Below are 14,753 nucleotides of genomic sequence, written 5' to 3'. Positions count from 1 at the left end.
TCTCGTCTTGGCTGGGCTGAGAATTTTTCAGCACCCCCTCATAGTGTGAAGACTTTCAGTCTCTGGTAACCAGAGCTGAGATTGTGATGTCATAATGCCTCATTCCACCAATAAGAGCCAACCCATGTATAGGCCGCCCCCATGTATAGGCCACAGGAAATGCTGATGTAGGTTTAAAATCTCTTAGAAAAGCCACCCCATGTTACTAACCATGGCTTATCTAAGAGTTTTTTAAAACTACATTGGCCTCTACAATGGGGTGGCCTATACATCATCCTCCCCACTTAAATACCTCCCTCACTGCACTCCCTGCCAGTAAATACCTCCTGGATGGCTGCCTCCTCCAATCACACTGTGCCGGGCAAGAGTGATGCTTGCGATCTCAAGCCTTGCCCTGCACCACTTCCTGATTGGCTTCCGTCAGGTATTTAAGGGAAAAATTCAGTTATGGTATTCCTCTAATGGGGTGGCTTATCTAACAGCAAGTTTTAATGTCTTTAGATAAGCCGCCCCAATTAAGCTAGCTGCACCCACTGCACAGATTTGTAAAACCCATGTATAGGCCGCAGCCTATACATGGAGAAATACGGTACTTGGCTCACTTTTATTACATACAAGGGAGTGCTGAAAAGTTCTGAACCCAACCAACCAACTTCCTAAATTCTGAGCTTTTTTGCCTTTGTAACTGAAAAGTTATCTTATTTTGTTAGGTGCCAATTTACATAAACAAAATTTGACATTGTGTCAGATCATTGATTGAACCATATCCATGTCATTCTCTTCTTGGTTGGGCAGAGAACTTTTCAGCATCCTCTCGTACCTCTAGAATACACAGCGAGAAAATGTTTCTGATGTGCAGAGATTTTTGGCCATAATAAATTCTGTACAGAATTTGCTTTGGATCAGCACCTAATTTATAGCCAAGGATCAAAGTATTACAGGGAGGGATCACTGTATTGTAGATGGTCTTAAATCTGGCTGAGCCTCTTATTTTAATTTTTAGATACTTTAAGATCTTTTAAAGTTTCTGATTTTATTCAGGACTATGGGCTAGATTCAAAAAGCAAACTGATCGTGTACCGAGCGGTTTGCGACTCCTTTGCGACCAGATTTCCCTCGGGCCCCATTCACTAACCTGTCCTGCGATCTGCTTTGAATCCATGCATGCAAATGAGGAGAAATGCATGCAAAGTAGACAGGGACATGATTCACCAACCAAATTTTCCAAACTGACTGGGCTGGCCGATCATCCCAAGAAGCGACTGTTGGTGACTAGTCAAAAAACAACTTTCTGACTCTCCAAAGCCCTGCTCTCTGCTGTCCCGAATCTCTCCTGCCTGCTGCCCCGATGCTCTTCTCCTGCCTACTCTGCCCCAATGCTCTTTAAAAAAGCAAAGTTTAAAAAAAAAGTCACAGCCCCGAATGCCTCCTGCAGCCCCGACTCTTCTGCTGCCCCAGATTGCCTGCCTGCCCTGACTCTCCCACCGTTCCCCGCAGTGCAAGCCCCTGGTTTTAACCCGTGGGCTTAAGTGGGTTAAAACCACGGGTTCCAAAGTCTAAAAAAGAAGAAAAAAAAATTTCTTGCCGGGCCCGAAGGTCCAGCGCATGCGCATGCACTGGGATCACTATAGAGCGATCCAGGCAGGCAGATGGGGACGTTCCTCTGATCACCCTCATATACATATTTTAGTTTGCAGAATTCATCAGATCTGCTCGGATCGGGCCTGATCAGGCAGGTTCGTGAATCTAGCCCTATAACAGTAACTAGAGCTCTGAACTAAGAGAATAATTATGTATAGATCATCTAAAGTTGGGTGCTAGGATGACGTGCACTAACCCCCAAATTCTGCATATGGTGCCTTCAGCTGTGTGTGCAAATTGGTGCTCACAGCTGATTTGCGCATATAACTTAATTGATTAATTGGCCTAATTGGCACTGATAACTGGCAATTAGCACCTTCTAATTGATGCTAATTGGCACAAATTAAAAGTTGCACACAAAACTTGGAAAGCACAATTCTATAAAAGGATATGCCAAGTTGCAGTGTGCAAATTTGAAAAGGGGGCATGGCCAGGGGCAGATCTGATGCAGGCTTAGAAACATAGAAACATAAAAAAATGACGGCAGAAAAGGGCCTAAGCCCATCAAGTCTGCCCACTCCATTGACCCTTCTCTTTGATTTTGCTCACCACCCCCTGCCCTCACCTCATTAGAGATCCCACATGAATATCCCATTTATTTTTGAAATCTAATACGCTGTTGGCCTCAATCACCTGCCGTGGGAGTTCATTCCAATGATCGACCACCCTCTCAGTGAAGAAATACTTTCTGGAGTCTCCATGAAATTTCCCTCCCCTGATTTTCAGCGGATGCCCTCTGGTGGAAGAAGGTCCTATAAGACGGAAGATATCCTCTTCCACCTCGATACGACCTGTGATATATTTAAATGTCTCGATCATGTCCCCTCTCTCTCTTCGTGTTTATTACACCAAATATAAAATGCGGTAACTATTGTCACCCTTTTTTTTATAAACCCTGGGACCCGACACGGTACGTGTTTCAGAGAACACGCCTTCTTCAGGGGTCCATTGGTTGTAAGGGTTAAAGCAAACCACAATATAAATTGGTAATAAGCAAAGCGCCTGTATTTGAGCAATCAGTACGATCCAACTGTACACCGCACATTATATGCACAATAGAAGACGCTATGATGGTGTAGTGTTTGGGTTGGGTCCCATACACAGGTTGAAGTATTAAACGTTCTGCGTTTGTCTGACTTTTCAATCTACACTGAGGTCTTCTCACTAAATTTAAATTTATTATAACTTGATTAAGTGAATATACCTGTTCCAATATGTTAAACTTTCATCACCTTTGAACTATCTTTGATATCTATTGAGGGTGTTCTCTTTTTCGGGTTTCAAATGTTTGATCGATCTACATCCATCTTTGGCATTAACTTTTAACATTCAACTTTCTTCCATTTTTCTGCTTCCTCCTCAAATCTACGAGACTTTTCCATGTCTTCTTTTCCCATCTATCCATGCACACTAACTCCTCCCTCTCTCTGCTTTTCCCCACCATCCATGTGCGTCATCTCCTCCCTCTTTCTTCTCCCCTATCTATCCATAAACAGCATTTCTTCCATCTCTCTTCCCTTCCCTTTCCTTCCCCATCCCATCCACATGCACCATGTCCAACCTCTCTCTCCCCTTCTCCTCTATCCATATGTACCATCTCCTCCTTCTCTTTCCCTCTCCTATGGTCTGACATCTGTCTTCCCCCTTTCCTCCTCCTATGGTCTGGGATCTTTATCCTCTCCTTCCCACAGTCTGACATCTCTCTCCCCTCCTTTCTTTCCCTCCTGTCCCCTTTGTGATCTGACATCTCTCTGTCTTTCCCTTCCATTCCTCCTGCCTTAGTTTGGAATCTCTCCCTCATCCTTCCTTTCCCTGGTCTAGCATCTCTCTCATCTCCCCCTCCCTTTCCCTATCCAGTGGTCTAACATCTCTCTCACTTCCCTTCCCCCTCCCGTGGTCTGGCATTTCTATTTGCCCCTTCCCTTTCTTCCCCTGGAGGTCTAGCATCTTTCCTTCCCTTTCCTCCGCATCCTCGTTTTCCAGCATTTTTTACCCTCCCTATACTATTCCTCCCCCACCGTGGGATCCAGTGCTTGCTCACTGTTCTCCCAGTGGTGCTGCTTTAATTCTTTGGTGACTTGGAAACTTTCTCTCTGCTACTGCTTCCCGCCTATGTGGGGACAGGAAGCAGTAGCAAAGGAAAAGCTTCTGGGTCGCTGAAGGCAGCGTGTTCATTCACAATGCCGGCAATTGGAAGAACTAGAGCAATACTGCTGGAAATGAAAACGGTGTTCACCAGAAAGAAAGCTTGGAAAAAATTTGTACATGCAGTTGCTAGGCATGTGTGCTCTCTTTTTGACCATGTGCATGTGCGCAGCTTAGAGGGAACACTGCTTAGGATGATGTATTTTTTTGTAGAACTGTTGTATGCTAGATCATCTCCAGTAGTTCTGTACCCTATCTTTATTTAAGCTTAAAGTTAATCATATGAAAAAAACATATGGGTTGACTGTTGTGCCCTTATTTCTACAACCCCCCCCCCCCCCCTTGCTCCAGGGTACAGCATACTATGTTCGAGTGTCAGCATATAATATGAAGGGCTGGGGACCCCCACAAGTGTCTGTGCCGACATTTGCTATTCCATCAAGTAAGTAAGCACATTTTGGAGATAGTAGTTGTTACTTTTAAAACCCGCTTCAGCTTTTCTAGAGCATACACCATTTCAGAAGTACATGCTGCAAACAGCAGTATAATAATAATAATTTTATTCTTATATATCGCCTAAGCCATAATAGTTTGAGGCGGTTTACAACAAGAAATACCGGACAAGCAGTAGAAAGATTCATATTATCCGAAATACAGTATTAAAATAAGAATAAAAATGAGTTAAAAAGTTAAAACAATAAACCTTCAAATTATAAATCGATCAAACAGCTGGATTTTTACTAATTTTCTAAAAGTAAGATAAGAAGGCGCATGCATAAAGATGTTACCCAACCAGTCATTCATTCTGCCAGCTTGAAAAGCAAAGGTTCTATCAAAAAATCTTTTATACCTACAAGTTTTTACTGTTGGAAAAGTAAACAAATGAATTTGACGTGTGGATCTGTTTTGAGTATAATCTTTGCAATTAAATCATCATTTATGAAACACTTTGCTGTTCTCCTCCCCTCCCCCACCCCCCACCTAGTCTTCTAGAAGCATTTCTTTGGAAATTATGCTATACTATCTCACATTTAAAGTAGTGTGATTGCTATGTCCACTTGAACATATAGAAATAGATGGTAATTTGTATATTCATATATTGTAATCTCCCTGGGAATGCCCAGGCTAATTTCTTGCTGTAAACCGCCTAGAACTGAAAGGTATTGGCAGGATAGAAGACACCAATGTAATAAAGGAATTAAGTTGGTTTAAACTGTGGATGATTTGCAGCTGTCGTAAATCTATCAAAACCAGTTAGCATGGGGGCAGTTTTCAGCAGTCAACTTAGGTGCAAGATCTGTGGGTAGGGTTACTATAACTCCTTTATAACAAGACATGACCTCCTTTTGTACTTTTTCAGATATGTCCTCCAGGTTTTTTTTAATTTTTTGGAAAGTCCTAGGGAGTTGGAAGGGGGGGGGTATTTAAATGCAGGGAGCTTCTTCTAGGGAGATTAAGTGCTAGGGGGTCTTTCTGCCAGGGAGGATAGATCAGGGGGTGGAGTTCTTGCTTTAAGCATTGGCCCCTATAAGAAAATTCCTTTGTGTATTAAGCTACGTGTTAAAATTACTCCTTGCGTATGTGTCTATAAAATAAAGTTTAATATCTAAAACTATGATGGCCAGTAAGGGTTGTGGTAAGTGGTCATAACTGTAGAGCTTATTTTTCAATATCTAGGGTGGGTAGACAATGGACTAAGCACCTGAAAATTAATTAGTGGAGGAGGGCGTAAAGCTGAATTTTGCTCAGGGCACTCAATATTCTTGCGTTAGTCCAGGAACAGCTGAAAGGGATAATGGTAGAGGTTCATAAAATTATGTATGGTATTCAACAATGTAATTTTAGGGTGTGGTTCTTAAACCTGTCCTGCTGGATCTCCAATCAGCTGGGTTTTTAGGATATTCCTAATGCATACGCATTAGACAAATTTGCATGTTTTTCACCTCCATTATATGCGAATCTTCCTCATGCATATATGTTATTTATTCATTCAATTTTCTATGCCGTTCTCCCAAGGGAGCTCAGAACAGTTTATATGAATTTATTCAGGTAGTCAAGCATTTTTCCATTTCTGTCCTGGTGGTCTCACAATCTATCTAATGTACCTGGGGCAATTGGGGGATTAAGTGACTTGCCCAGGGTCACAAGGAGCAGCATGGGTTTGAACCCACAACCTCAGAGTGCTAAGGCTGTAGCTTTAACCACTGCACCACACTTTCAGGGATATCCTGAAAACCTGACTGGCTGGTGGTCCTCCAGGACAAGTTTGAGTGCTACTGGTTTACCTTATCATGTAAGTGACTGATTGCAGGTTTGAAACCAATTCAGAAAAGTGTGCTTTCAGTCAACATACAATTAAACCATGAAATTTGTTGAGATGGGAGGTGATCAAGACTAGTTTCAAGTTTAAGTTTCAAGTTTATTAAGTATTTGATTAATCGCTTACTCAAATATCTAAGCGATGAACAAATCATTCAATTTACAGATAATACAGGGGTGATAAAAGACAGATGGACACTAAACAAAACATATTAAATTAACGACTAACAGAATAAACAAAAAAAGGAAAACAAAGGGAAAGGCAGGGTAATGAAATACAATAATAATGATAGAAAGAAGGACGATTATGGTAAAAAAAAAACAATAGGAGGGAAATAAAAGAAATAGCCTTATTAAAATAAGCAAAAATAGGCTGGGACTCCTAAATATCAAAAGCGTCTTTGAAAAGAAAGCTCTTAAGTTTACTTTTAAATTTATCCAAGTTCTTTTCTTCTCTGAGATAAATAGGGAGGGAGTTCCAAGTTTGAGGAGCTGTAACAGAGAAGATAAAGTGCCGCCGTGTATTAATAACTTTAAGTGAGGGCGTAACTAATAGATGTTGGTCAATAGATCTCAGTGATCTGATTGGGGTATAAGGGATCAATAACTTGTAGATGAAAGCTGGGGTTTTATATAACAGGGATTTGAAAGTAAGTAGATTTAGTTTATATTGAATTCGATGCGCTACAACTGAATTGAAAAGCAATTTAGACATGTTTCTAGGAGGGTAGGCACATAAATAATTATTTATCCAGATAGACCTGAGTGTCTCCAACACCTGTTCCTGGGAGTAAGCAATATGAAATGGACTTTCAAGTTAGATTCTGCAGGTACATCTATACTAGCCACTGTTAGAGACAGAATGCTGAGCTCGATGTACCATTGGTCTGGCCCTGGGTGGCATTCTTATGCTAAGATCACTTACCACTACTCTCTCATTCTTATGACTGTGCCATCCTCTTACTTGATTTTGCTTAATCATTAGGGGTTTGTTGGTTTGTTTGTTTTTCTTTTCTTTTCACTGTTCTCACCAGACTGGAGAGAGTATGATGGAAGAGCACCCAGGCGACGAGGGCAAGCTGAAGCATTAGACCATCTACTAAACCAAGTGAAGACAGTTCATCAGCATTGTGTGTGTCATGGTAAGTCAAGATGGGCCCAATACCGAGAATGACACAGTGACAGAATTTGTCACCTTCTCCGTCCCTGCCGTGGGAAATCATCCCATATCATTCATCAGTGTCTATATGAACCAAAGTCCTTCTACATCAGCATTCTTTAATGCAAGGCTTGAGGGGTAGTGGCTGTGTCCATTCATAGTCTGATTCATCTCTCTCTCCTTAAAGAATGACACAGAGTTGTTATTTCTTTATATATTTTTTTTTTTTTTCTTTTCTTCTTTTCTTTTCTCTTTTCTCTCCTTCTTTTTTCTCCATTAAGTCCTGCCCTTTTGTTCTTTCCCTTAATGTCTCTCTCATTTACTATAATTATTGTATTTCCTCCCTTTTTCCTTCATGTATCTTTTGTTAGTGCGTCCTTATTTAACCTAGTACGTGTTGTAGTTCGTCTAACAGTTTTGTATTATTATTTTTTTAAAAGTTTGTTTTAATGGTAATTCTGTTGGTTGCAATGTTATTTTATCTAGTGCTTTGTACAACGCTTTGCAGAATCGATAAAGCGTTTAATCAAGAAACTAATTAAACAATAAACAATAAACAATAAAGCCATTTAAATGACTAGGAGCTAGCACTTAATTTGTTAATGCTGCTGAATATTTCTGCTAACCAACAATCCCCTATCTGGCTAGGTTAGTAGCAGATCAAGGGGGTAGGACATGGGCAAAGGGTGAACTTTTAACTGGTTCGTAGCAATTTTCAGCCTGCTAACCAGCTAAGTAACTAAATAAAGTTAGGACAGCAAAAAGGTTATGCGGGAAAGTTAACCAGGCGCTGTTCTGAATATTGGCAGCACCGGGTTAACTTCCTGGTGACTGCTGAGACCTGGATATTCAATTCTGGAAGCCACTGAATATCTGGGGTCAGTTTAGCCTGGGGTAAGTAGCTCAGCACTCTTATTGGTTGAAACATGCTCTGTGAATCCACTAATTCAATCTTTTTCCTTTTTCTTCCAGCATTGTCAGGTTGAAATCTGACACCATGAGCCTTCATTCATAATAGGGATGTAAAGAGGGCAAAAATTTTTTTGAAATTTTTTTGTTTTTCCGATTTTAAGATTTTTCCTTTTGAGTCATTTCACACATTTGTTTAAAAAAAAAATGTTTTAAGACACAGTTGAAATTTTTAAGAAATGCTAATTGGAATATCCTATATTAAAAGAGGTGTTAAATCAATTTGGAGTTCTCTACTTACCTGATATTCAAAGACACTTAGGGCTATATTCACTAAGCAAACTGATCGTGTACCAATTGGTTTGCGACCACTTCACTATCAAATTTCCCTCCGGCCTGATTCACTTACCTCTCCTGCGATCCGCTTGGAATCCTTGCATGCAAATAAGGTGAAACGCGTGCAAATTGGACAGCAACCCGATTCACTACACCAAATTTCCGATCCGACTGGGCTGGCCGATCACCTGAAGAAGCGACTGCTGGGGACCAGTCGAAAACGCCTTTCCGACTGGAAGCCCTGCTCTCTGCCCTACAATTTCTCCTGCCTGCTCGCCCCGAATGCTGCCCTGCTCTGCCCTGCTATCTCTGCTGCTCGCCCTCATGCCGCCCTGCTCTGCCTCGATCTTCCCCTGCCGCATCGCCATTCTCCTGCCCTTCCCCGAAGCTCTCCTGCCCTTCCCTGCCCAGCGAGCCCGTGGTTTTAACCCGCAGGTTTAAAGCGGGTTAAAACCACAGGCTCCATTTATCTTTTTATGAGGGCGGCAACTGGCAAAAGCGGGACCAGCTTTTAGGAGCCGTCGGGTTGGGGGTCAGTGGAGGTGGCGGCATTTCCCCGAAGTCAAAAATTAAAAAGTTGAAAAAAAAAGATCGCTGCTCCTATGTTCTGCGCATGCGCGCAGATCGCGCATGCGTGAGCTGTGCAGGCAGATGGGGGCATTCTTCCGATCGCCCTCATCTGCATGTTTAAGTTTACTGAATCAGTCAGACCTGCCGGAATCAGGACCCGATAGGGCAGGTTAGTGAATCCAGCCCCATAGGGGGGAATTCATCAAATGGTGCTACCGTGTTACTGCATGCTAAATGCTAAAGACGCCTATAGGAATATAATGGCCATCTTTAGCATGCATAAATCATTAGCGTGTGCTAATGCGGTAGCACCCTTTGATGAATTCCCCCCTTACCCATACAGCAGCAGCCACTGTATGGATAAGTGCCCTATCCATGAGCGTTCAGCATACGATGGGAATAATTCTATATGTGAGCATCTCCATATAGGCGCCCTGATGCTGCACAAAAAACTTTAGTCCAAACATAAGAGAAATCTGTCCTCCTTGGATGCCAAGACATTATTGCTCAGAGAACCTGGTTCAAAGCCTGTCATCAGTGGTATAGGAAGCCTGCTCTGTCTCTATTTTGGCTTTGTTAAGGTAGTACAGTGAGGAATGTGTTTGAGGACCAGGGTTATCATATACATTAAACTAAACTAAACTAAACCTTAAGTTTGTATACCGCATCATCTCCATAAAGACAGAGCTTGACATGGTTTACAGGTAATTCAATAAATGAGGGAAGGACATAATAAGAATTTAGAGGTTATGAAGGGGATAGCTAGCTTTACATTTTAAATAGATAGCTTTATGTTTTGGAGAAAAGCCAGGTTTTCAGATGCCTTCAGAATAATTGGAATGAACCTAGGTTCCGCAGCGGGGCAAGGAGGTTATTCCAAAGCTCAGTGAATTTGAAGAAAAGGGATTGCCTTAATTCACCTGCATACATGACGCCTTTTAACAGGGGAAAGATAGTTTGAGTATGTGGGCGGATCTGGTAGTGTCAGGTCTCGAAGAATTCCAGGATAGTGGGATTAGGGGAGGAAGAATGCCATGTAGGATCTTGAAAATTAGGCAGGTACATTTAAAGTGAATCCTAGAAATCACCGGAAGCCAGTGAAGTTTTGACAGCAGCGGGGAAACATGATCGAATTTGCTTTTTGTGATGATCAACCTAGCCGCAGTGTTCTGGATCCGCTGAAGTCTTTGAAGATTTTTCCTGGTTAGACTTAGATAGATGGAATTACAATAGTCTAGTGTGGAAAGAATGATTGATTGTACAAGGACAGCAAAATGTTGTTGGCGGAAGCAGGATCTCACTTTCCTCAACATTTCCTCACAATTCCTTGCCACACTACAATCATTTAGAATCCAGCACTGTCTTCTAGCATGGTTCTCCTTTTATCTTTCCCACAGAACCTTTAAAGTATTTTCTGGTGGGTCCTCCTTCGCAGTTATTCCATCATCAGTCAGTGTGTCACAAGGTGCATTTCTTTACAATTAATCACATGACACCAGTGGCGTAGCGAGGGTGAGAGCTGCCCGGGGCGGTGGTGCCCCTCTGCCGCCCTCTTCCCTGCACCCCCTGCCATGTGCACACGCCTCTTCCCATCCCTATTTCACTTCAGCGCAAGCAGCCACAAACTTGCTGCCCACTCGGCTTCAGTGCACTCTCTGACATCACTTCCTAGATGCAGGCCCAGGAAGTGACATCAGAGCATGCTATTAAGCAATAAGGTGCACTACTGAGCAATAGGACATGCTACTAAGCAAAAGGATACTGTTCTAATCAATAGGGCCCACAGAACAAGAAAATCCACCCAATGGGTCCACAATAAAAAGGAGAAACCACAGAAAAAAAATCTGTGGAGAGAATGACCTTGATGTAAAAGTTTAACAAGAATCTTCACAAGTAAAAGGGATGCCAGCAAGTGTTAAACCCTTTGGATACACAGAATGAATGTGGTATGGACCAGACACGGTCCGTGTTTCGGTCATAAATAACCTTCCTCTGTGGTCCGATTCCATGTTACCACAAAGGTTTTAATATGTGTGTTAGCATCCAGAAAACGGAATTTCTTGTGAAACCGCTGATTGTCTGAAGTGCACTGCGTATCTAAGTTTAATTTTAAAAATATAAGTAGGGCACCTTACTGAGCAATAGGGCATGCTATTGAAAAGTAAGACACACTATTGATGTCTCTGTCTCTGAAATGATATATCCTCTGAATAAAATGAAAAATCATATAAACAACCTGGGAAACTACACAAAATGGATTTTCTTGTGCCTGCACATTCCTACCAATAAACATAGAGAAATGTTTACTAGTAGTAATGCTGTAGGTGGTACTAACAGTCCTGAAGAAATCATCACTCCTGTGGTTCTGTATAGTTTCAGTGTCTCTCAAACTGTGCGCTGTAGCAGTGTTCTTCAACCACCGGACCATGGACTAGTGCCGGTCCACAGAAATTTCCTGCCGGTCCACAGGCCCAGCACGTGCATCAGGCCCAAAACAGTGTTCTTCAACCGCCGGTCCACGGTGCGATCGATGCGGTGTTATCTTCGAGCCAGCTCCCTCTTCCTCACTGATTCAGTGCACAAAGCCATGGGCAGTGGCTCCTACAGGCTTCCTGTGCCTGAACCGGAAGCCTTCTCTCTGATGTTGCAACTTCAGAGGGAAGGCTTCCAGATGAGGCACAGGATGTGCAAGGTGCAATTAGTACTATTATGGGGGCAGGGTCTGGGGTGGAGATTGGGTAGATATGGGTGTGGTCTGGCCCACGACTTAGCCCCGTGTTCTTCAACCGCTGGTCCACGGACCGATGCCGGTCCACAGAATAATTCTTTTATTTTTGCCGGTCCATAGGTGTAAAAAGGTTGAAAAACACTGTGCTATAGCATTGTGGTGTGCTCCAAAGAGATTCTGGGTGTGCCACAAGAGATTCCAGAATTTTTCTTTATTTTTAACAATTCTCTTTGTAAGTATACACTAGAATAGATGACATGTATGTCTGTCAATGTTATGAATGTCTGTGTGCGTAAGGATACAACCACCCAGACAAGCAGCATTCTTTCACGTGATTGGTCCATGGAAACTAACAGCAAGTAATTTTATTTCTATTTTTATTTTTTATGCAGTAGTTTTTCTAACTTGAGCAACAAAGCAATTAAGCTCTGTTACCATTTGGATCTTCTTAACTTTGTGAATTTAGATTTTCAGCTCTGACAAATTAAATGTTTAAAAAAGAGAACGACTGCAGATGGTGGATGATGAAATGCGTGTTTGCTTGTCGACTATTGAGCCATGTTTTGGGTTTATTTTCACCCCAATACAAGCACAACCATCACATTAATTAACAATTCTATTCTATCTACTTTAGTTTCACCATTGTTACAATTACTCATACATAGCTTAAAGAACTGTAAATAATTAATCCTCAAATTTAATTTTTTGTTGGTTTTGCAATTTTATAATTTCCGTTATAATGTGCCACTGAAATCATTTGCTCCGTTTAGTGTGCCAGCAGTAAAAAAAAAAAGTTTCAGAGACACTGGTTTAGGATACAGAGATACTCTTCTGGTTTGCCCAAAAGAGGGCGAGCCTGTGGATTCTGATGGTTTGTTCTCATCCATATTTTTCCTTCTCTCTCTTTTGCAGAACTCTTCAAAAACCAACCTCAGAGCAGAAAGCATTCAGTCTCTAAGAGCCTAAAGCACCTTTTCCACCCCAGTAGCAAGTTTCTGAAAGGTTTAAAAAGGTATGAACAGGTTTTTTTTTGTGTCCATCCAATAAAACAAGTTTTTCTGTGAGCACAAACAACTTGTTACTAAATAAGCTTACTCTGTTTCTTCTATGTGTAATTTCCTCAGCTTTATGGTTGCAATATATTTTTACTAAACTGGACATATTTTTTTCTTTATGCATAGAAAAACCTTTATTAAAGTATCCCCATAAATGTTCTCTTAGGCTTCCACAACTGGCATCATGATTGTTGCTGTTATCCAGGTCTCGCCACGTCTGGGTAGGTTGAACTGATGTTTCAGCCATCATGCTGTGGCTTTCTTCAAGGTATACTATGAGGTCTGCAATTTGTCTTTATATACAGTGGTGCCTCGCATAACGGACGCCTCGCACAGCGAACGCTGCGCACAACGAACTTTATGTCTTGATTCGTACAACGAACTTCGTTTCACACAACGAAGTCGCCCGAGCTGCATCCTTCCGCGCAGGCACTGCGCTTAACTGCCCTCTCTCCGCCTGGCTCCCTCTTGCCCCCCCCCCGACTCCCCGACACGATCGGGGCAAGAGGGAGCTCAAGCCCTCTTGCCCCCCCGACTCCCGACACGATCGGGGCAAGAGGGAGCCCAAGCCCTCTTGCCCCCCGACTCCCCGACACGATCGGGGCAAGAGGGAGCCCAAGCCCTCTTGCCCCCCCGACTCCCCGACACGATCGGGGCAAGAGGGAGCCCAAGCCCTCTTGCCCCCCCGACTCCCCGACACGATCGGGGCAAGAGGGCGCCCAAGCCCTCCTGCCCCCCCGACTCCCCGACACGATCGGGGCAAGAGGGAGCTCAAGCCCTCTTGCCCCCCCGACTCCCCGACACGATCGGGGCAAGAGGGAGCCCAAGCCCTCTTGCCCCCCCGACTCCCCGACACGATCGGGCCAGGAGGGAGCCCAAGTCCTCCTGGCCACGGCGACCCCCTAACCCCACCCTGCACTACATTACGGGCAGGAGGGATCCCAGGCCCTCCTGCCCTCGACGCAAACCCCCCCCCCCCCCAACGACCGCCCCCCCCCCAAGACCCTCCGACCGCCCCCCAGCCGACCCGCGACCCCCCTGGCCGACCCCCACGACACCCCCAACCCCCTTCCCCGTACCTTTCTGTAGTTGGCCGGACAGACGGGAGCCAAACCCGCCTGTCCGGCAGGCAGCCAACGACGGAATGAGGCCGGATTGGCCCATCCGTCCCAAAGCTCCGCCTACTGGTGGGGCCTAAGGCGCCTGGGCCAATCAGAATAGGCCCGGGAGCCTTAGGTCCCTCCTGGGGGCGGGGCCTGAGGCACATGGGCCCAACCCGACCATGTGCCTCAGGCCCTGCCCCCAGGAGGGACCTAAGGCTCCCGGGCCTATTCTGATTGGCCCAGGCGCCTTAGGCCCCACCAGTAGGCGGAGCTTTGGGACGGATGGGCCAATCCGGCCTCATTCCGTCGTTGGCTGCCTGCCGGACAGGCGGGTTTGGCTCCCGTCTGTCCGGCCAACTACAGAAAGGTACGGGGAAGGGGGTTGGGGGTGTCGTGGGGGTCGGCCAGGGGGGTCGCGGGTCGGCTGGGGGGGCGGTCGGAGGTTCTTGGGGGGGCGGTCATTGGGGGGAGGGGGGGTTTGCGTCGAGGGCAGGAGGGCCTGGGATCCCTCCTGCCCGTAATGTAGTGCAGGGTGGGGTTAGGGGGTCGCCGTGGCCAGGAGGACTTGGGCTCCCTCCTGGCCCGATATTGTCGGGGAGTTGGGGAATCGGCGGGGCAAGAGGGCTTGGGCTCCCTCTTGCCCCGATCGTGTCGGGGAGTCGGGGGGGCAAGAGGGCTTGGGCTCCCTCTTGCCCCGATCGTGTCGGGGAGTCGGGGGGCAAGAGGGCTTGGGCTCCCTCTTGCCCTGATCGTGTCGGGGAGTCGGGGGGGGGGCAAGAGGGCTTGGG

The 14,753-nt window shown here is 44.6% G+C and overlaps 1 protein-coding gene across 11 annotated transcripts in view; it reads left to right on the top strand.

Moving 5' to 3' along the window:
- The window catches only part of LOC117369236 (ankyrin repeat and fibronectin type-III domain-containing protein 1-like), a 1,092,487-nt gene that overhangs the window by 996,505 nt on the left and 81,229 nt on the right, over positions 1-14,753 (top strand). For all 11 annotated transcript variants that reach the window (XR_004541103.1, XM_033963493.1, XM_033963485.1 and 8 more), the window contains 3 exons: positions 4,138-4,228; positions 7,140-7,247; positions 12,720-12,819. Coding sequence is in view for 10 of the 11 variants with exons in the window: in XM_033963493.1 (XP_033819384.1) it covers positions 4,138-4,228; positions 7,140-7,247; positions 12,720-12,819 (299 nt within the window). In the remaining variant the exon portion in view is untranslated. The remainder of the gene's footprint in view (positions 1-4,137; positions 4,229-7,139; positions 7,248-12,719; positions 12,820-14,753) is intronic.

The sequence above is a fragment of the Geotrypetes seraphini genome, chromosome 11 (assembly GCF_902459505.1).
Source record: "Geotrypetes seraphini chromosome 11, aGeoSer1.1, whole genome shotgun sequence".
NCBI classification, from domain to species: Eukaryota; Metazoa; Chordata; class Amphibia; order Gymnophiona; family Dermophiidae; genus Geotrypetes; species Geotrypetes seraphini.
The sequence above is the reverse complement of the archived record's forward strand: the minus strand, read 5'-3'. Positions and strand labels throughout refer to the sequence as shown.